General features: G+C 38.9%; 7 protein-coding genes across 15 annotated transcripts; 4 read left to right on the forward strand and 3 right to left on the reverse strand.

Moving 5' to 3' along the window:
- The first annotated feature begins 92 nt into the window (after positions 1 to 92).
- On the forward strand, positions 93 to 3,030 carry LOC117572375 ((Lyso)-N-acylphosphatidylethanolamine lipase). The gene is made up of 2 exons (XM_034255142.2): positions 93 to 472; positions 901 to 3,030. The coding sequence occupies exons 1-2, from the start codon at positions 386 to 388 to the stop codon at positions 2,164 to 2,166; spliced, it is 1,353 nt and encodes a 450-aa protein (XP_034111033.1). The 5' UTR covers positions 93 to 385; the 3' UTR covers positions 2,167 to 3,030.
- Positions 3,031 to 3,429: 399 nt separating this feature from the next.
- On the reverse strand, positions 3,430 to 4,904 carry LOC117572376 (lysosomal aspartic protease). The gene is made up of 2 exons (XM_034255144.2): positions 3,901 to 4,904; positions 3,430 to 3,827 (listed from the first exon to the last, which is right to left on the reverse strand). Exons 1-2 carry the CDS (start codon positions 4,819 to 4,821, stop codon positions 3,567 to 3,569), a joined length of 1,182 nt encoding a protein of 393 aa, XP_034111035.1. The 5' UTR covers positions 4,822 to 4,904; the 3' UTR covers positions 3,430 to 3,566.
- A 623-nt stretch (positions 4,905 to 5,527) lies between these two features.
- Positions 5,528 to 7,685, reverse strand: LOC117567465 (peptidyl-prolyl cis-trans isomerase FKBP8). The gene is made up of 7 exons (XM_034247484.2): positions 7,523 to 7,685; positions 6,859 to 7,406; positions 6,717 to 6,799; positions 6,510 to 6,651; positions 6,286 to 6,453; positions 5,993 to 6,223; positions 5,528 to 5,928 (listed from the first exon to the last, which is right to left on the reverse strand). Exons 2-7 carry the CDS (start codon positions 7,387 to 7,389, stop codon positions 5,851 to 5,853), a joined length of 1,233 nt encoding a protein of 410 aa, XP_034103375.1. The 5' UTR covers positions 7,390 to 7,406; positions 7,523 to 7,685; the 3' UTR covers positions 5,528 to 5,850.
- Positions 7,686 to 8,140: 455 nt separating this feature from the next.
- Positions 8,141 to 11,767, forward strand: LOC117567463 (NEDD4-binding protein 1). 3 transcript variants are annotated; one of them, XM_034247478.2, is made up of 6 exons: positions 8,141 to 8,426; positions 10,145 to 10,225; positions 10,282 to 10,485; positions 10,550 to 11,211; positions 11,278 to 11,499; positions 11,563 to 11,767. In XM_034247478.2, exons 1-6 carry the CDS (start codon positions 8,214 to 8,216, stop codon positions 11,765 to 11,767), a joined length of 1,587 nt encoding a protein of 528 aa, XP_034103369.1. In that variant the 5' UTR covers positions 8,141 to 8,213. The 3 variants fall into 3 exon arrangements, with proteins under 3 accessions (XP_034103369.1, XP_034103368.1, XP_034103371.1); XM_034247477.2 differs by having other exon boundaries at positions 8,143 to 8,426; positions 10,547 to 11,211; XM_034247480.2 differs by lacking the exon at positions 8,141 to 8,426 and adding an exon at positions 9,996 to 10,071 and having other exon boundaries at positions 10,547 to 11,211.
- LOC117567466 (uncharacterized) lies at positions 8,483 to 9,446 on the forward strand. The gene is made up of 3 exons (XM_034247485.2): positions 8,483 to 8,995; positions 9,053 to 9,171; positions 9,233 to 9,446. The coding sequence occupies exons 1-3, from the start codon at positions 8,708 to 8,710 to the stop codon at positions 9,441 to 9,443; spliced, it is 618 nt and encodes a 205-aa protein (XP_034103376.1). The 5' UTR covers positions 8,483 to 8,707; the 3' UTR covers positions 9,444 to 9,446.
- Positions 11,768 to 11,876: 109 nt separating the features above from the next.
- Positions 11,877 to 17,803, reverse strand: LOC117567467 (uncharacterized). 2 transcript variants are annotated; one of them, XM_034247486.2, is made up of 3 exons: positions 17,411 to 17,803; positions 17,258 to 17,324; positions 11,877 to 12,223 (listed from the first exon to the last, which is right to left on the reverse strand). In XM_034247486.2, exons 1-3 carry the CDS (start codon positions 17,471 to 17,473, stop codon positions 11,877 to 11,879), a joined length of 477 nt encoding a protein of 158 aa, XP_034103377.1. In that variant the 5' UTR covers positions 17,474 to 17,803. The 2 variants fall into 2 exon arrangements, with proteins under 2 accessions (XP_034103377.1, XP_034103378.2); XM_034247487.2 differs by lacking the exons at positions 17,258 to 17,324; positions 17,411 to 17,803 and adding exons at positions 15,330 to 15,390; positions 15,462 to 15,884.
- LOC117567464 (aarF domain-containing kinase 1) lies at positions 12,880 to 15,324 on the forward strand. Of its 6 annotated transcripts, none has more exons than XM_034247481.2 (4): positions 12,880 to 12,961; positions 13,587 to 14,252; positions 14,324 to 14,875; positions 14,943 to 15,324. In XM_034247481.2, exons 2-4 carry the CDS (start codon positions 13,599 to 13,601, stop codon positions 15,267 to 15,269), a joined length of 1,533 nt encoding a protein of 510 aa, XP_034103372.1. In that variant the 5' UTR covers positions 12,880 to 12,961; positions 13,587 to 13,598; the 3' UTR covers positions 15,270 to 15,324. The 6 variants fall into 6 exon arrangements, with proteins under 6 accessions (XP_034103372.1, XP_034103374.1, XP_051860164.1 ...); XM_034247483.1 differs by having other exon boundaries at positions 12,913 to 12,934; XM_052004204.1 differs by having other exon boundaries at positions 12,916 to 12,973.
- Positions 17,804 to 19,523: the final 1,720 nt, after the last annotated feature.

A 19,523-nucleotide genomic window follows, 5' to 3' on the forward strand; every position in this document is an offset into this window, starting at 1 on the left:
TTATTCCTCAAATGGTTGGCAACACTCCATGGCAGGGCTGCGAGAGGGTCAAACAGCTGTTGCTCTATGCTGCCAGCCACTGCTTATAAATATAATGACAACAATACACTATTTCACCATTAGAAACGATAACACACAATAGACAGAAGGCACTCAAACTATTGCTGCTGCTTCGGTTGTCCAGTCTTTTAACAAAAAACTCATAGTCATCACAACTCGACACGAATCGAAAGGGGTATTCAAGCTTATGCGAGTCTGACGAAATTCGCGCAAATGGTGCAAACGTTCTAGCAATTCTCTACGAAATATCACTCACTCTCTTGGCAAGCAACCAAAAAAAAAAAAAACAAAAAAAAATAATAAATCGAAGAAAAACATTAACTAAATGAGCGGCACATTGACATTGCCAAACGCTGATGGCGTTGTAAACGCTACTGCTACTGTCGAGCCACAGAGCATGGACATTGTTGAGGTAAGCATTTCGAGGATGATTCCTTAACCCTTTTCTTTTTTTACGCAAAATAGTATACAAAAGTTGTTGTTGTTGTTGTGCTCTGCGACATAATGATGATTTTGCTATTGCGCAGTTTCGCTAGATCGCTTTTCATTAGATAATCTCCGCCCAGCCCGGAGACACTTCCGGGGTTTGTTTGTTACACTTGAGTACAACAAAAATATTTGTAAACAAAATAGATCAATTACTTGCTTGGTTTACAAGAGGTGCAAAGGGCGTTTTTTCACAATGATCGACTATTATCGCTTATCGATATCGAAAGAGTTGGCGCTCGTTTCAAATAGAAGTCCCAGAAAATATGTGGCAAACAATAATATGTAGTTTTTAACAATGTGTTTATATGTCATGGCCCTTTTTTTAAATATTAGCTTTAAATCAATTTGCAGCTTCCGAAAAATAACGGTTTCTGGCAATGCCTTTTTAACTGGACATCCTCATCACCAACAATGCTGCGCGCCGTCGAAAAAAAGATACTTTCGTATCTGAAGCTGCCGTATCGCGGCTACTTCGTGGACATCGGTCCGGCCGTGGGCGATACCGATAAAATCTGGACGGTGAGCATGAACACAGACTCTAAGGAGGTGCCACTGGTGTTGCTGCACGGCCTTGGCGCCGGCGTGGCACTGTGGGTGATGAATCTGGATAGCTTTGCCAAAGATCGTCCCGTCCATGCCATGGATGTGCTCGGCTTTGGTCGCAGCTCGCGGCCTGCCTTTGGCAAGGATGCGCTGGTGTGCGAGAAACAGTTTGTCAAATCTGTGGAAGAATGGCGACGCGAGATGAACATCAACGATATGATACTGTTGGGCCATTCCATGGGCGGTTTCATTGCCTCCAGCTATGCGCTCAGCTATCCAGAACGTGTGCGCCATCTGATACTCGCCGATCCCTGGGGTTTCCCCGAGAAGCCACCCGACTCACAGACCACCAAACAGATTCCCCTGTGGCTGCGTGCCATTGCACGCGTTCTAACACCGCTGAATCCGCTGTGGGCATTGCGTGCAGCTGGTCCATTTGGTCAGTGGGTGGTGCAAAAGACACGGCCGGACATAATGCGTAAATTCCAGAGCACCATTGAGGAGGATATCAATCTGCTGCCACAGTATATTCATCAGTGCAATGCCCAGCAGCCGTCGGGTGAATCCGCGTTCCACAGCATGATGCAATCGTTTGGCTGGGCCAAGCATCCGATGATACATCGCATCAAGGATGTGCGCAGCGATATACCTATCACATTCATCTATGGATCACGCAGTTGGATTGATTCGTCGTCCGGCGAGAAGATCAAATCGCAACGTGACACAAATATGGTCGATATCAAAATTGTAACCGGTGCCGGGCATCATGTGTATGCCGATAAGCCGGACGTATTCAATCGCTACGTGAACGAGACCTGTGATATCTACAAACTCAGTGGCGGCCATCTGCCATCGCCCAAGCCAGCGAGATCATCATCACCATCGGTGCACATTATAAGGGAAGCCACCGAATCGGATGATGAGCACGAGTTGCCCAATTTGAATACAGCGGAATCGGTGGAGATTAAAGCCGAAGCACCCGAAAGTGCGACGACCACGACAACAGTGCATCGCACCGAAGAGGAGACGCCAGTGACTCCAACGGTTCAGCTGGCGGATGGCAAACGAAAATGATTTGCAAAGTCCCCAATTTTAAACGGCCCTCTAAATTATCTATATATTTATAGCACCATATTTAGAGCACACTGCTAACTAATATTGTTTTTGCCTAGTATTAAATGTTGTCTTTATCTATAATTATGTCTAGTTGATATTCTTTGCACTTGTTAGCACTCAATTAAGAATGTTCTGTGTTCTGCTGCGTGATTCACAGTCAACCAAAGGGGTCCAAAGTGCGTCTTGATAAATTCAATTGTGCAACGTCATATGTTGGATGGAGAATGACGCCTAAAAGATCGCTATCTATGTGTGTACATTTTCACCCTGATCGAATTGGATCATCATCAGAGAGGCGAGTGCTGACGTCTATCGACCACACGCGGAAGTTATTGACCTTACCCAGTGGCCTATTATATATTTTGCTCCTAATTTTTAGCTTAGCTAATCACAATTAATCATAAATAGCAAAAATACGAAACGAGCAAAGAATTGTTCGGTTGTTCATGGCAACGCTGTCAGTATCAATTATACAAATACATATAGTATTCCTAATCTAATCCCTTATGTGTACTAAACATTGATTTGCAACTTTTTAGTAAAATCTGTTAGAAAAAGCTTTGAATGCTCGCATTCAATTCTTTGTAGTCTGGTGTATAAAATAATAATATATTTTTAAAAGCTGCCTTTTTGCTATCAACAAAGCTTATTTTACCATATACAGTGCAAACTCGAGAATGTAAAATAACACAAAACTGGAATGTTGGTGTCTTGAACTAATTTATATATTTAAGAAGAATTGTATCAGTGTTGAAACTATGGTTATTTTTATATAAATATAATTTGTTTAAAGTGCATTTTATATGCTTGCTTATACATTATTTTAACAAAGTGGAAAAAAAAAATATATCACACACAATTTTTGTATTTATTTTAATAAAGTAAAGAAGTAAAAAGTTCGTTTAAAATAATTTTGTTATACTTTTTGTTTCTTCTTATTTTGTTCCATATAAATAACAGCACTTTATTTGCCGTGGAATACAATTATTTTTGAAGCGTTCACACAATCGAATGTTCACTGTACTTGTTTTGTTTATCAATTTCCAGATTGCCGGACACGCCAATGCGAGTTGGAACTGAGTTTGGCCTCTGTGTTGAGCTGATTATTGGTAAACAAAGAAAGCAGCGACCTTATCGGAGTTGAAAAAGTAAAAGCAAAATAAAAAGCTGACGGCCTGATAAGCAAATTGTTCGTGACTAACAATAACAAAGCATAATATATGTTGTCACCAATAATTATTGCTTTTATTTAATTCTCAATTTGCAAGTGGAGAAAAAAAGTCTGTCGAATTGCAAAAATTGTTCACATTGTATATAATATAATATTAGCGGTCTAATTGTTTTTGGTTAATACGCCTTTACTTAGCATTAGCGAATCCAACACGATCGTTGCCCATGTCGAACTCAGTGTAGTACTTTCCAATAAAGACATCGCCCAAAATCCAAAGCGGACCATTTGGTGCCGGAATGTCCATGCCCATGAAGCCCGAGAGGCAAATGGTTTTGCCCATTTGAGCGACGCGCAGAATGTAATCCTTGCCCTCCAGCTCAAAGGTCTTGCCGGCAAACACAAATTTGATCACTGGCAAATTGGGAATGAGATCACATGACACCACATACTGCAAAAACAAAAGAACAATGGAAGTGATTACTAAGTGAAAAATATTTTATATTTCAATAAATATCTTTTACCTGACCGCCTACGATGGGTGTGCCACCAATGGCCTGATTGATGCTCGTTGCCTCCTCGACTGGCGCAGCAATAAGCGAAGTTCCAGTGTCGGCAATCACCTGGCAGCCACCTTGACAGAACGCCTTATCATTCAACTGGGCCGAGTCCATTTTGATTTGCCAATAGGTTTTGCGAGTGACCGGCAAATATGTGAAATCCCCGGTATAATGATTGGGATCAGAGCCACCAAAGATGATCTCACCACCCTCCGGTGCCGCGGGATCGCGATTCAAGTAGAACGAGAAAACGGGCTGCGAGATCAAACCTTGCTCGTACATTTCATAGAACGGCGGCTTGACACCATCCACCGAAATGGAGCTGTACGCCAGACCCAAGATGCCATCGAATTTAGCGGCCACAAAGACAAGACCTGGTTCGCTCAATGCCTCGGCGAATGTTTGCTGCTTAATATCGAGACCGGCAATGTTCACAGTATCGGTGGACAAGTAACCGGACAAGCTGCCTGATCCGTAGTGAATGGCGAATTCGGTGCCGTTCTTGGTGTACGTCGACGACTTAGTGGCATCGTATTTGTTGTGCATAAGGCAAGCAATGTTGGTCAGATGACATTTCTTCGAGGGCACCCACAAATTTGAGGAGCCCGTGTCAAAGACCACCTTGAAATTCTGTGGTGGCGAACCAATGGAAATCGGGCCGTAGTACTGGGCATCGAGATAGTTGGATAACGGTTCCGGTGACACGCCATCGACGACGCCATATTTGATGCGCAATTGCTGCAGCTCGGTGCCGACATCAGCGAAATGCCGGCGAGCCGATTGGAACTTACTTAGCGGAACTCGCAGCAATTGTTGCTGGGGATGCGATGATGCGGCCCAGGCCAAGGCCAGGCAGATGGCCACCAAGAGCAGTGACTTTTGCATAATCACTTCACTGTCACAACTTATTAACTGCTGAAAATTAACTTAACTGTTTGCTGGACTGAGTCGGTTTGAGGCAATTGAAAATTGCAGCGCTACGAAAATGATTCAGCAAACAAGATAATGTGCTAAAATTTGCCATAATCAGTGTTGTCAATTTAGCTATTTGCAGCTCAGATCTGGCTGTATTAAAAAATTAGAAACTATATTAAAAAATATTTTTGTAATGCAACGTGAAGCTTTTGCACTTATTGCAAATTTTAACATTATAATAATTACATACAGATATAGGATATGGATTAAGAAGAGGGAATATATTTTGTTTGTAAGCATGAAAGCTATTTTTCATAGCAAGTTTCATTTAGAAACAACCGAAGCCTACGAGTTGGCAGCACTAGTAGTAAGTGCTTTTCTAGGGCTGTCGCGAATCGAAAGCGCTTTCACCTATTAAAGCTCGTATAATGAACTAGTTCTTTTTAGATGCGTTGTGTTCAATACAGATGGGAAAACATCGTATGCAGATAAATTTCTTTTTGTTATGATCCTCACCACATATTCATGTTACGATCATTGAGTGTAGTTTATTTAATATTAATTAATTAATTTATATTATGCGGCTAATTGCCTTTAAAAAAATGTAAAACCATTTAATAAAATAGTTGTAAATTTGAAAAAAAGAAGTAGCTGTATAAGCTCACAATTGGTACAATTTGTTTTAAAAGGCTTGGGTATTTGTATATTTCGCAAATCATTAAAATTAGGATTTTATAATTAAAATTATCGGAAAATAAGAACCATAGCATTTGATCTAACATTACTATTTTGAAAGTGTGTGCATAGTAATTGATTTACAACAAATGTTTATGTTATTACAACAAGTAAGCAACCATCATTGCATCGTTTCCAACATTAATAATTTCGCTTTATGATGAAGAATGTGTGTACCATTTTTAAAAATGCATTTCAATTGCTTAAAGTACTCAGTAGTTCAGATTACAATTATGTTATGTTTGTTTTGTTCTTTCCTCATTCTCAGTACTTATAACGATAAATAGCAACACCAGCAACACCAATTAAAATGGAACCCATCAGGAAACCCAGAAGTTTTAGCTGCAATAAAAGAGATATTACAATTAATTTTTGTAAATTTGAATTACTTAAGTGTTTGCATTACCTTGGAATTGTCCACCAACGGAGTTTTTTGCCTAACAGCAGTCGTTTGCTCCATTTTCTTGGCCTGTCCCAACATTTTTTGATACATCTCCTTTTCGTTGTGCTCCTCGCGACGTGCCTTAATAAAAAGTCGAGCCAAATCCGATTGAACTGCACGATTATCGGGCTCCAAAGTGGCCACCTTCTGCAACAGCTTGATGGCGCCCTGTGTGTCAGCCTTGCCCTCTAGCACCTAAAAGCGATAACAAAAGTAATTAACCATTGAAATATTATTTGTTTGTGTGCGATACTCACCCTGCCCTTGCGGTACAATGCCTTGGGATTGTTGGGCTGACACCGCAGCACATGTTCTACGGACTGCAGCGCAGCATCGAATGCACCAATTTTGATTTGAGCCATCGCCAGATTATTATACACAATCAATCGATCCTCCAACAGACTCTGCGAATCACTATTCGACAGCTGTAATTTATAATTAGTAAGAATCATCAAGTGCTATGATATATTTCTTCATTTACCTCCAAGTCTTCTTTGCCAAACTCTGCATCCGGGTCACCATCGCGATTGTCCAAGTAATCCAAAGCACGTCTGTACAGGTGGATAGCATTATTGTATTCCACCCGCTTGTAAAAGTAATTTGCACGCTCCTTTTTTCTAGCACTGTAAATACAATTAAAGCCATATTAGTTTGACAACAGGAATGATAAGATTCATATGGAACTCACCCATATTTGCGCAGCACTTCAAATGACTTCAGATCCGCAAAGTCTTCGTACTTCGCATCTATGAGCTCTACATCATAGATAAGCTGAAATAGGGAATGAGCTGAGTATAAGATAGATTAATCGAATAATTATTTTGAGTTACATGCGCATTTGGTGCCACAATCACTTCCGTTGAATTCTCCTTCTTAAGGCCCAGAGTACCATAGCCGAAACGTGGATCAACTGTAATCTCGGCCAGTTCGCCCACATGCATCATGGGCAGAACCATGTCCAGACCCTGCACCACCTCGTAGTCGCCTACGTGGCACTGGAAGCGTTCCTCCTTCTCCACAACGGTGCCATCTTCCAGTTTGCCAGTAAATGTTATAGTGACCAAATCACCACGATTCGGACGCTTTTCACTCGATGGTGCCTTTTTGATGATGCGCTTCAACAGCTGCTTATTTCCCAAAATATCACACACGTCCTCTTCGTTGTCTCCCCCCTCCCCATCACCAGCACTCTCTTCATCATTGGCTGTTTGCGTCTTTGCATTGTCATCGTTATCGTTGTCAACTTGAGCTGCCAATGTTTCGGCTACACTTGCAGCGACCTGCGCTGCTCGAATGTCCTTTGTGTCCTCGGCATTGGTAAGGTCTTCGAAAGAGCTGCTACTTGATTTTTCCACGTCCATTATTTTTTTAATTCCACCTGCATGTGTGTGGCAAGCAAACATTGAAACATGGAACAAAGGGCATCAAAAATGAGGCGATACTTTTTGAGTTGCAGTCGCGAGGCAAATGTTTTAATTGTATTTCTTGACTTACGTTTTATTCACAAAGTGCTTGAATGGTTACACGTTTGAAGCTTTAAGACGGCTCAAACACCGTTTCAATTTAATAATTTTTTGTTTTTTATTTTTGGGAAACAAACAACTTATTTGAACAAATAAAGTTAAATTAAGAGTAAAAAATGAATACTTTCACAAGTACATTTGACATTTCACGGACAGGGTTGTCGAGCAGCTTGACCGCAAGTTGAATTTTTAAAATATACTATTTTAGGTCGGCACATATACTAAACATCGGCACTATCACATTAATTATATGGAATTCATTTAATTGTCTTTGCCGCTAGTTTCTAATAATGCGACTAAATGCTGAAATAGTAACTTTCTAGAAAATATTGCAGAAATTATATGTTCATTTTTTTTATTTAATCTGATTAAAATTACAGTATTTTTCCCGGCTTCTCGGTATTTTAAGAGACGACGTTGCAAAAATATTAGTATCATAACAAAAATAGACTTTATGGTAAATATTAATTACAATTTTATAATTCCCTTAAATAAATGAATTTTCAAAATAATAAATTGCATAAAAGCAAAGATAATTGCATTTTTAGTGCTAAGTTTCTGCTGGGTGGCAACGCCAAACAGCTGTTGAATTGTTTGCAAATGAACAGTGTTGTTGTTTCTGTTGTTTCTTGCGGTTCGTGCTAAAATTAATAGACGAAGTAATGGGAAAAAGAAAAAATAGATTAAAAAAGAAAGAGATAAAACGTAAACTTCGACAGCAGAATAAAAAGCGCATCATTTCGCCGCGCAAATTGAGTAAACCACATACTCTTGCTACAGCTGCAAACACGTGTCAGTCCGCTGGGTTCACAAAGCCTGCTGCGACTTCAACGCAAGTTTCCGGTGTCATTTGTTTGGCGCCCAACATCAATAATGTAAGTACAAAGTTAATTGCATATGTGTGTTGTCCTTAAATATGTTGTCGGTTTATGTTTGATGGGTTGGGGGATGGTGCGGGGTTGGTTGCAACTGCGCAGACGCCAAATTTCCCCCCAAACCTAAAACGAAAAAAGTTGTGAAAATTTGTGGCGAGCTTCCAGACAGACACAAATTTCCAGCCAATCGAGTCATCGCGAATTTCTAGTTGCCAAACAAGAAAAGTGTAGTTAACTAAGCCCACCAAAAAACCAAAGTGTGTTAAATAAAATATATAGAAATGGAGCAAATCTGGCGAAATGTGTGCGCTCACTATGAAGTGCCCGAGGATGTGACCAATGCTTGGTACGCACGCATCGAGCAGCATCTGAGCGTCGACAGTCCGACGCGCGCTTATCACAACTGGCAGGAGATGATGCAGCGTAAGCATTCGCATCTCTCGGACTGTTCGCCCAGCATTGCGTTGGCCGCCTTCTTCCAGTACTATCACTTTGATGGCAATCGCAGCTGCGTCGAAGAGAACTGCGAGGTGTTCGAGGAGTTTTGTCGTGATGCCAACATCGAGGATGTGAGTAGAGCAGCAAACTATGAGCATATTATCGTGGTTATAATAAGACTATCTTAGGATCATGCAAAGTCGCTGGTTTGCAATTTATTGGGACGCAAGTCGCCCGACAATGAGCTCACCTGGTCCAATGATGACGAGGCCAATTTGCTGCAGGACGTCGATCTGGTTGTCCTTGCGTATGTTAAATTACATTAACCTCACATATAGAAATGCTTATTCATATAAATAAATGTTTAGAGCACCGCCAGAGGAGTACAAGCATTACACAGAGCTGTTGAGGCATGAATATGCCAATCTGGATGATGACACCTATAAGATGATGCGCATCAAGGTGTTGGAGACTCTATTGATTATACCATGCATATTCTCCACTACGGAATATCATGAGAAGTACGAGGAATTGGCACGCACCAATATACGCAATGAGATACGAGAGCTTAAGAAGTAAATGATGATGATAATGGACCCAATTCCAATTGTAGTAGTTTGACTAGTGCTCCGTCTACTGAACTCATAAATGGCTATAATTAATAATCCAAACATTTTATATAAGCATTGTAAGAAACAAAACGATTTATATATGTATATGATAATGATCTTATGATATTCCTGTTTATTTGTTGTTTTGGTTTATAAGTGATTTCCATCACATACATAATATAATATTCGTTTTGATTCAACTCCAGATCGATGGACAGCTAAATGAGTGATATACTACATAGAGATGACTTTAGCTAGCCAAAAACAAAAAAAAAGTAAAAAAATCAAAAAAACAATCAAATTGCCATCGATCGAGATTTAGTTAATTGCCGTTTCTTAATTCAATTAAATGTCTAGCCATAGCGGAAATTTAGGTATAACCAAATGTAATCAAAAATTGCAAAACAGCTTTTATATAAGATATATACTAACATATATACATACATAACATTAATATACGTAAGCGAAATGAGCCTGTCAACACTGCAAATCAATATTAATAAAATCGATGTGTATATATAAATAAACTAGAACACATTTGTTTTACTCTAAAGAACTATAAAAGAATCCATAAACGACAAATCTATAGAAACACAGTAAGTACAAAGGAGAAATGACAAATAATCAGTTGCAAATAATACATTTTTCTTTATTTTTTTTTCCAATTAGCCTATAATAAATACACAGAAGGATTCAACGATGGCGCCGCATCAACATCAGTTCAAGAAGTTCAAGGATATTGCTGTTATCGTAAGTTTCTTTATGATGTATGTATGTGTTTTCACTAATTAATTTATGTATTTTAGAAACCAGTAAAGCGGCTAAATAATAATAAAATGAAAGGTGACACGAGTTACTCACAGAAGTTGGTAAACTCTTTGAAACGCCGCGCATTGAATTCAAAGAATAATCCACAACGCAATGGAATTAAACGTAAGTTGGATTTTAAGAATTCAACAGAGCTGTCGAAGCGGCAGTTGCCGAAGCCAAAGTTTTACGTCACCAAAAAGGTAAGACGTTTTTCAATTGGTACCCTCCGTACAATAATTTAATGTTTTCACTCAATTGCAGCAGGCTCGAGGTTCCAAGGCGCCTTTGAACAAAACTATTGAAGAAGGAGAAATTATTGAAGAGATTGAGAGTAGCGATGACGATGATTGCATTCTAATCAGTCCAGTTGTGGATAAAGTCATTATTGAGTGTGATGAATCTGCCGAATCACAACACGTATCAAATGCGGACATTCCCAGCTGCAGTTTTGTTGTCGACAAAACCGGCGACTATCAAAAGCCGTTGCCTTCTAATAATGGTTTTATGTATCCCACCAATTCCATGGATGCTTCGCTTATCGCAATAGATGATAGCCTCGATTCGGTGAGCAGCGAAGAAAGCGAAGAAGAAATTACCGATCGCGAAACCAACCTAGTCAAGACTGAACCAAATACTTCGGTCAATGATAGTGTAATATTTGTTAAAGAAACGATGGCGACTGAGGATTTTATACCGTTGCCAGCTGATGAGAAATCTAGTCCAAGACGTGGCAAGAAACGTAAAACTAACGCAGTTAATGCTACGCCCAAGGTGATAAAGCGTATGAATGAAAGTTTATTTACCACGACGGAGCGCAAGAAATTGGCCGATTATAATAGCAACACCTATAATCCGGGCACCACAGTCAGCACAGCGGATTCCAAAAAGCGGCCCATTATTATTGATGGCAGCAATGTGGCATTTGCGTAATTATTTTCCATATATACAAATCATATTTAACGCATATTGTAATTGAATTTCCAATTCCACAGACATGGTTGCTCTAATGTATTTTCTGCGGAGGGCGTAAAATATTGTATAGAGTATTTCCTGAAAATGGGACATGATGTAAAGGCCGTCATTCCACAGTTTCGCCGCAATCAGCACAAATCCTCAAATCCCGCGTTGCTCGATCAACTCCATAAGGATAACAAAATTGTGTTTACACCTTGCAAAAATTTACCCAATCAACAGAGCATTAGCTACGACGATCGGTAGGTTATTCAGAATAACTTATAATATTTAAAAATTATAGTTATAATTTGTATTATTTGCAGTTTCATTTTGCAGTTGGCTTACGAAAAGAACGCAGCGATTGTTTCAAATGATAACTATCGTGATCTGATACATGAGAATGCGGCATTTAAAAAGATAATTGAGAATCGCGTCATTGGCTATTCGTGGTGCGATGATATTTTAATATTACCAAAAGATCCGTATGGAAGATTTGGACCTCCTTTGGATGAAATCTTACGTTGTTAAGATTATGAATGGAACTCGAACTCGAAGAGTTACAAAATTGGTTACTGTTTAAGTTAATAGTTTATTTGTTTAAAGTTTAATTTAGTAAAACAACTTGAATGTCATTTCTTTAGATTTGGGGCATCGCAGCTGGACCGCTGACCACAACCGTTGTCGTTGTTGTTGTTGTTGTAGTGGCACATGCCGCAGGCTCAACATAATCGGGAGGCGGCTCATTAAAAGCTGCCAGATTTGCGTTGCTGCACCCCAGATCGGTGGTTATAGTCAACGTGGAAGCTCCAAGGCTACCCGTTTGCTTCACGTTCGTGCTGTATGTTAACTCATCGTAGCTGGGAGGTAAATCCATTCCCTTGGGCAAGATGGACACGTCGTTTTCAGTCTCAATGGAAACGCTACCATTGCCACCGCCAGTATTTGTATTATTGTTGGTGATACTAATCTCCATTTGTCGACGAGCTGTTGGGCAAGAGAAAAGAAGTCATAAAATATTCTGTCCAGTTTATAGCATTTTGAGTGCAACGTTCGAAATGAATTACAAATTGAACATCAGTGAAATTGATTCTCAACCATAAAAAACTTTTGAATATTGGATTTTTAGCATTTAAGAAATGTTTATATAAAATCATTTAAGGAACTGAAAACTTTAAAATATTATATTATATATGCAAAAATTAGTGCATAAGAAATACTAAGTTATAAAATGTAAATAATTGCAAATAAAATATATAACAAGGAACGCATTTTTATTCAAGAAATTCACCAATTATTCCAGATTTTGGAAGAAATAACCATTTTTTTTATTAATGCTGCAAATAATTGAACAATTTGGCAACCGATAGAATAAACGTGATAACAGATCCCAATAAATGACAAATATTTGTTTATTTTAGCAACAACTATCTCTTATCAGACATTTATCTAATAATGATTTTTGCATACATTTTTTTCGCTGATAACGAGGCGAATACAAATTTAGCACTGCCATGGTTTTCAATTTGTCATTTGAACTAAGCCTGGTGTAACGGAAATATCAAATCGATTAAATTGCCAGCAGCGCTGTCGATAACTCTTATCGCTGCCGGGCAGTGCACAACACACGAGCAGCGTACGTGCCGCGAACAGCTGACTACATTCATTCAGTAGCGCGCGACTGGCCGTCGGCCACAGGTTTAAAGTTGTATTTATTAATTTAGTGTAAGTGTAAGTGTAAGTGTAAACAGCAGCTATTAACAAAGCATGTGCATATGTTAGTCTAGGCTTACACACGCACACAATCGTGGTATAAGTGAAACTGTTTGCACAAGAACCATTAAGAGCCAAGAGATGAATGGACATCAAGGTTTTTTATGTAATGAAACCACCGTGCTGACGTAGTTGGGTCAATGGATGGTGAAAGTGATGTTACAAATGTAAACTAAGCAAATGCAACAGGTTTTTGTGTCATTGGTCAATGTATTGGAATGAACGTGCACAGTTCAATAAATTAGTTACTTTGTCTGCATGTTGGAATTTTGCCTTGCAAACACTAAAGTTTTTATTTTTTTTGGCAAATCCGCTGAGTAAGTGAAAGTTAGTTGCGAAAAGGGCCAAAGTGCTAAATTCCAACAGCAAGCTCATTATGAGTAGGTACACATACAGTACATAAATTAATTGTTTATCGGTTTTCCTATAAAATAAAACCCGCTTCTAATGCAAATGGGGTTAAAGGTTAAGTGACACTAAAGCTGTGTGACAACCTGTTGACTTAACGGTTCACTGCCTCTTTTAACATTTGCTGTGCTAGCAAAACTAATTTAGTTCTATTTTCTCGCCCGTGCAGTGCACAATATAAATGCTGAGACGCGTGCTTGCATTTGGAGCCCTTGGAGCAGGCGTCGTCAGCACTGCGCTGAGTCTCCACACCAACGACTATGACCTCAACTCGTTGGGCATTGTGCGCTTGTCGCGTTCCGCTTGCGCGGTCGTCGATGTGGCGTTGACCTACAAGCGAGAGCTCTACTACAGGGAATGGGATAAGACGACGCCCGAATACAAGGCGGAGAAGAGTCGAGTGCACAAGATTGCTGCGGAGAAGTTGCTACAATTGATATGCATCAACAAGGGTGTGTATATCAAGGTGGGTCAGCACATTGGTGCTTTGGAGTATCTGCTGCCCAAGGAGTTTGTGCAGACGATGAAGGTGCTGCATTCGGATGCGCCACAGAACCCCATCGAGGATCTGTATAAAGTGATACGACAGGATTTGAAGCGTGAGCCAACGGAATTGTTTGAGAGCTTTGAACCCGAGCCGCTGGGCACTGCATCATTGGCTCAGGTGCACAAGGCGCGTCTGAAGACGGGCGAAGTTGTAGCCGTTAAAGTACAGCATCCATATGTCAAGGGCAATTCGCGTGTGGACATGAAGACCATGGAGATGGCAGTACGGATATTGGGTCGCATATTTCCCGACTTTAAGATACAATGGCTGGTCGAGGAGTCCAAGAAGGTGAGCTAGCTGAATTTCATCTTAGAGAATTACAAATTGTGAGCACATATTCCCCCCTCTTTGCTCCACAGAATTTGCCTGTTGAACTGGACTTTTTGAACGAGGGCAAGAATGCGGAAAAGGTTGCTGGCCAGTTCAAGAAATACAGTTGGTTGCGTGTGCCCAAAATCTACTGGGAGCTAAGCACGCCACGTGTGCTGGTCATGGAATATCTGGAGGGTGGCCATGTCACTGATTTGGATTACATTAAACGCAACAAAATCGACGCTTTTGAGGTGGCCAACAAAATTGGCAGACTCTACTCGGAAATGATCTTTTCCACGGGCTTTGTGCACAGCGATCCGCATCCAGGGAACATTCTCGTTCGTCAGACGCCCAAAAATGATTTGGAAATTGTACTGCTCGATCATGGACTGTATGCCAATTTGACCGACAAGTTCCGCTATGAATATTCCAAGCTCTGGCTGAGCATCATGAAGATTGATCGCAAGGCAATGCGCAAGCACAGCGAACAGTTGGGCATTACAGGGGATCTGTATGGTTTGTTTGCGTGCATGGTGACAGGTCGACCCTGGGAGACACTGATGCAGGGCATCACCAAAGTCAAATATTCCAAAGAAGAGGTGAGGACACAATAACTACAATACATAGATATTTTTAAATGGCAATCTCTTCCTTTTGGATTTGCAGAAGAATACGCTGCAGAGCAACACGTCGCAGGTGTTGCCGCACATCTCGGATGTGCTGGAGCAGGTGGATCGCCAGATGCTACTCATACTGAAGACGAACGATCTGATACGCAGCATTGAGTCAACGCTGCGTACACAGAATCGCATGGCTGCCTTCTGGGCCATGACCAAGTGCTGTGTGCAATCCACATACGCAGAGCAGCGAGCCCAGGAGACGACGAAGTCGAAGCGTTGGCGCTTGGAGCTGAGCGAACGATGGGAGTTGTTCAAACTGAATGTCTACTACCTCTTTTTGGGGCTGAAGGCTGCACTCAAGCAGATGCTCTAGTCAGGATGACGAATGTGGATGATGAAGATTGATTAAAGTACAAATTTGTGGGAAATTTACCTCGTTGCCTCTGTTCAATTAGACGGCGTGCCTGCTCCTGACGCTTCCGTTGTAAAGCGCTCTTTTTTAAATAGATTAATCAAACATTAGTTGCATGCAAATCATTGAATAATCGGGTAGCAAACATATTACCATTATTATCGCAAATGGAAATAAAATGATGAACACCACCACGAGCACAATGTAGAACGCATAACCGGAATAGAAGAACACATCCGGGTCAGGTTGCACCCAATTGGGATTATCGTAATCGGAGTAAAATGGCGTTGTACTAGCTGTTGTATAGTAACTATAAGTTATCGTCGATGTTGAGTTGGTGCTCTGCAAAATGCTGCTTGTCGTGATGGCCGTTGTGGCCGTGGTGGCATTTACTTCTATAGCGGGAGCCATTCGTTTGATGTAAGGAGCAAGTAGCAAGAAGCAAGGAGTTGCCGAAAATATTACGAAATTGGTTAACGCGTCTCGATTCGTTCAAAGTATTCGCTCAAACTGAATTGAAAGCCAGAAATTGATGAGGACTGCGTCCACTCATCCATGCACACGGGTCACAAACACTCACTCAAGGCACAGTTCGCATATTTGCTTTGTAATCATTAGCTGATAAAACTGACAAAAACCACAGCACAGCCTAGGCTTAAGTTCCGTATCTACTTGGTGCCTCCCCCACATATCGGGGCAAGGTGTGCCTATCCAATTGCCATCGCCGTCTTTATCTAATGTGTTTCTCTGATAAATTTGTGCAAAATGTCGCACAAACTACGTACACATGTCCATGTATTTTTGATAGTGATTTATGGCGAGTTTTCTATTCCGAATACAAAATTTCTACCTTATAGCTTATAGAGATGGTTTTCCGTTTTTGTTTTTTAAACCAGCTCGATACAGAAAATGCAATTAGCAAAATTGTATTTGCAAATGCATTTTAGCAAATATTTGCACTTTAGAAGTCGAAAAAACATAAGAGTAAATGGCTAAAATTGATTTTTTAAAATTTATTTAAATAATAAGAAATGCTTTACGTTTGCTTAGACGATTTTTAACATTTTTGGAAATATTTTTTTATTTGTTTTCCTTATATTTCCAAATTTTTTTTTTTTAAATATTCGTTTAAACAAAATTGTACTTGTCTAATGTTTTTTTAATATGGTTTGAATTACATATTATTAAAAACTCAGCTTTATGTTGAAATCTTTTTATAATTGTTAATGAAAGACTCAGGCTAATCGAGATGTTCAAGTAAGTTAAAGTTACTATAGGATTTATGTAGGCAGTATAACTCTGTATCAGAGCTGAGTAATCTGTTGCAAAATTTAATTTAAAAAAAAACTCCAATAAAGCTTTTAATATGTTTAAAATTAAGACATATTATATATTTGTTGTCAATGAGCTAATCTTATCGCTGTACTGACCTTTTAATGCATTGCTTTATTGCAAAAAAAAGGTGATAAAGAGTTGAGTAGTTTATGTGATAATGTAATGATTATCTCTGCTATGAAAGCTTTTATTGGTCTGCTTTGTGTTATAAAAAGATACATTTAAGAGTTTGGAGTGTACTCGACTGTGAGTGATATCCATTTTTAATAAAACCATATTCTAAAAGAACACTAAATTTATGTATATACCGACAAAAACTAAAATATACCAAAAGCTATATTTGGTATATCGATAAGTTACTACATTGAAAATATACCATAGACTACAAAACATACCAAATAAGCTAAAAAAAAGATGCAGTTGAAGTAAAAAGTCTCGCACGGGACAAATTCCGTCATGGAATTACCCATATATACTTTATTTCCTGCACGCTCAAAGTTAAAATAATCTTCAACCTTAGCAGCTATAAAAACACGGTTAAGCAGTCCATCTCTAGTTGAGTTGGTCAAGTACTAAAGAAACTAGTGTAAATATTTGCGTTTATGTTTGCTCACCTTGTTCGATGTGAGCCGCCTCCTTGAGTTGTCTAAGCATAAAGAAGCGATAGGCAATCATAAGTGTCTGCAATTGAATGTCAAAGTATTAGCAACATATGTATATTTGTAGTACAAACATTCGAACGAAACATAAATAAATACAATACTCACACGCAGAATGAAGAGGCAAAAGCATATTATGGCCAAGGCAATTAGCAGAGGGCCCGAATCCATTTTAAGCTCGTTTTGTTTATGTTTGTTTTTACAATTATAGTAAAATGCAAACTTAGTTTCTTTATGTTGTATCTATGTAAACGTATTTTGTACTTTTTGTTGCGTTGCGATGATTCACTTTAAGCCTTCGCGCATGTTCCGCGATAAGATAACATATGAATGGATATTTTCGTAAATGTGAATGTTTATAATATTCACCCAAAATGGCATTGATTACATTTTAATCAGTTAACAAATTACGCGTTCAACCATTTCACCATTTCTTTGTAAAACAAACTCTTTTTGTTTCAACTTTTTTGAAGTCCGAGCTAAGTCGCCGACAGAATGCGAATGGACCTCAATATCTCTGCTTATTATTATAGGCTCTACCCAACCTAGAGTGTTGCATATATGGGTATCATAACTCTTAGAAAAGGTATGTAACAGGCTTACTGTTGTTAAGATCTTTATCTTTATTTAGTTTATATTATGATGTTTTAAGAAATAAAAAGAATATTTATTATTCAACTTTTATTCATTATTCATTAGTACTTGTTTTACTCAAATTTACTCAATTAAAACCTAAATTAAAACCTAAAAAGTAAAAGTCGCTGAGCTTTAATCTCATTAGTTTACAAGACTTTATTTTGTAATAAATTATAGGAAGAAGTAAATTATATTTAGAAAAGAATAAAAATATTTAAATAACTCAGTTACATTTCTTTAAATTTGTGCAACGTTTTGTGCCTTAAATTTACTTCTTTAAAATGTAATGTACACAGTAAAAAAAACTTCTAAAGTGAAGATTTTGGTCTCAGTACTAAGAATTTTAGTTCGAAAATGGCGTCAAGAACATGCAAATCTTAGTGTTAGAAAACACATCTTGATTTCAAGAATATTTAATATAAGACCCAAGTTCGTATTAAGAAAAAAGTCTTATTATAAGATCGAAAGATTATAATTGTTATATATTACATTGCATTTTTTTACTATGTATTTATGTAATTATTATTTTACCATTTTATTTATTATTTTCATTTCGCATTCCGTTATTTGTTCGGAGCAGCATTTGAAACCAGGACTTAGACTTTAATAGTCCTCGACTGCTCAACTAACTGAGTTATGTACGAAAACACTTAAGGACAGATAACAACTTTATAGGAATTTGAATGTATTACTAAATTTTTAATTTAATATTTTTGGTCTAATATTAAGAATTTTAAATTTTTCAGACTAAAGTTCTTAGTTTTAAGAATGTGTTTTTGAAGTGGTCTCATTTTAAGAACACAATTTGTAAGACAAATGTTATTGATTTTAGAAATTGGTAAATTTCTTGCTGTGTAGACAGAGAAAACTTGACGCTCACTTTTGTAATTAAAAACGAAGTCAACGCTTATCGGAACTACTAAATTTTCTCGACATGTCTCTGGCATTTCTTACTATTTCAATAGCGTGCTGTGTAGAGCGTTTTTCAGTCGTTAGGAGTCTCTGGTGTTCAGCTATTTTGTTATCGCTGCTGCTTCGGCTCTCCACTTCAATTCAGCCAGATTGCATTTTAGTCGCTTGTTTATGACTGCGGTTATCACTGTGCAAACCCGCCAACAAACGAGACGTTCTGTCTTGTTTGCCTCTGCTTTCCGCTAATAGGTCGCCCACAGAGGCGACGCCGCTTCCACCTCCAGCAGAGGGCCCGAAGCAGTCGTTAACCGTTAATTAAAGTGAATGGCCGCTTGGCTTTTTCTGTGAGTGTCAGTGTCAGCGTGTTGAATCTGCGCAATTCTTGCGTGTGCATCTTGACCCCATCCACACTTTACAAATACATACATATATGCGTACACAGATGCATCACTCACACACACACACTTTTGTTCATTTGCATAAAGTATGGTCCCAGCATGAAATATGAAATATGTTGAGCGAGATGGAATATGACGTGTAAATCCCTTTGTTGTCTTTACACACACATGAATTAGTCGCGGTGTGGCTGATTGTCCATATGTGTGCTATTTCACTGCTTTGTGGTTTCTTTGTGTGTCAAACAGAATGACATAATTAAAAGCTGAAGCTGACA

This window comes from Drosophila albomicans, chromosome 3 (assembly GCF_009650485.2).
Source record: "Drosophila albomicans strain 15112-1751.03 chromosome 3, ASM965048v2, whole genome shotgun sequence".
Lineage (NCBI taxonomy): Eukaryota > Metazoa > Arthropoda > Insecta > Diptera > Drosophilidae > Drosophila > Drosophila albomicans.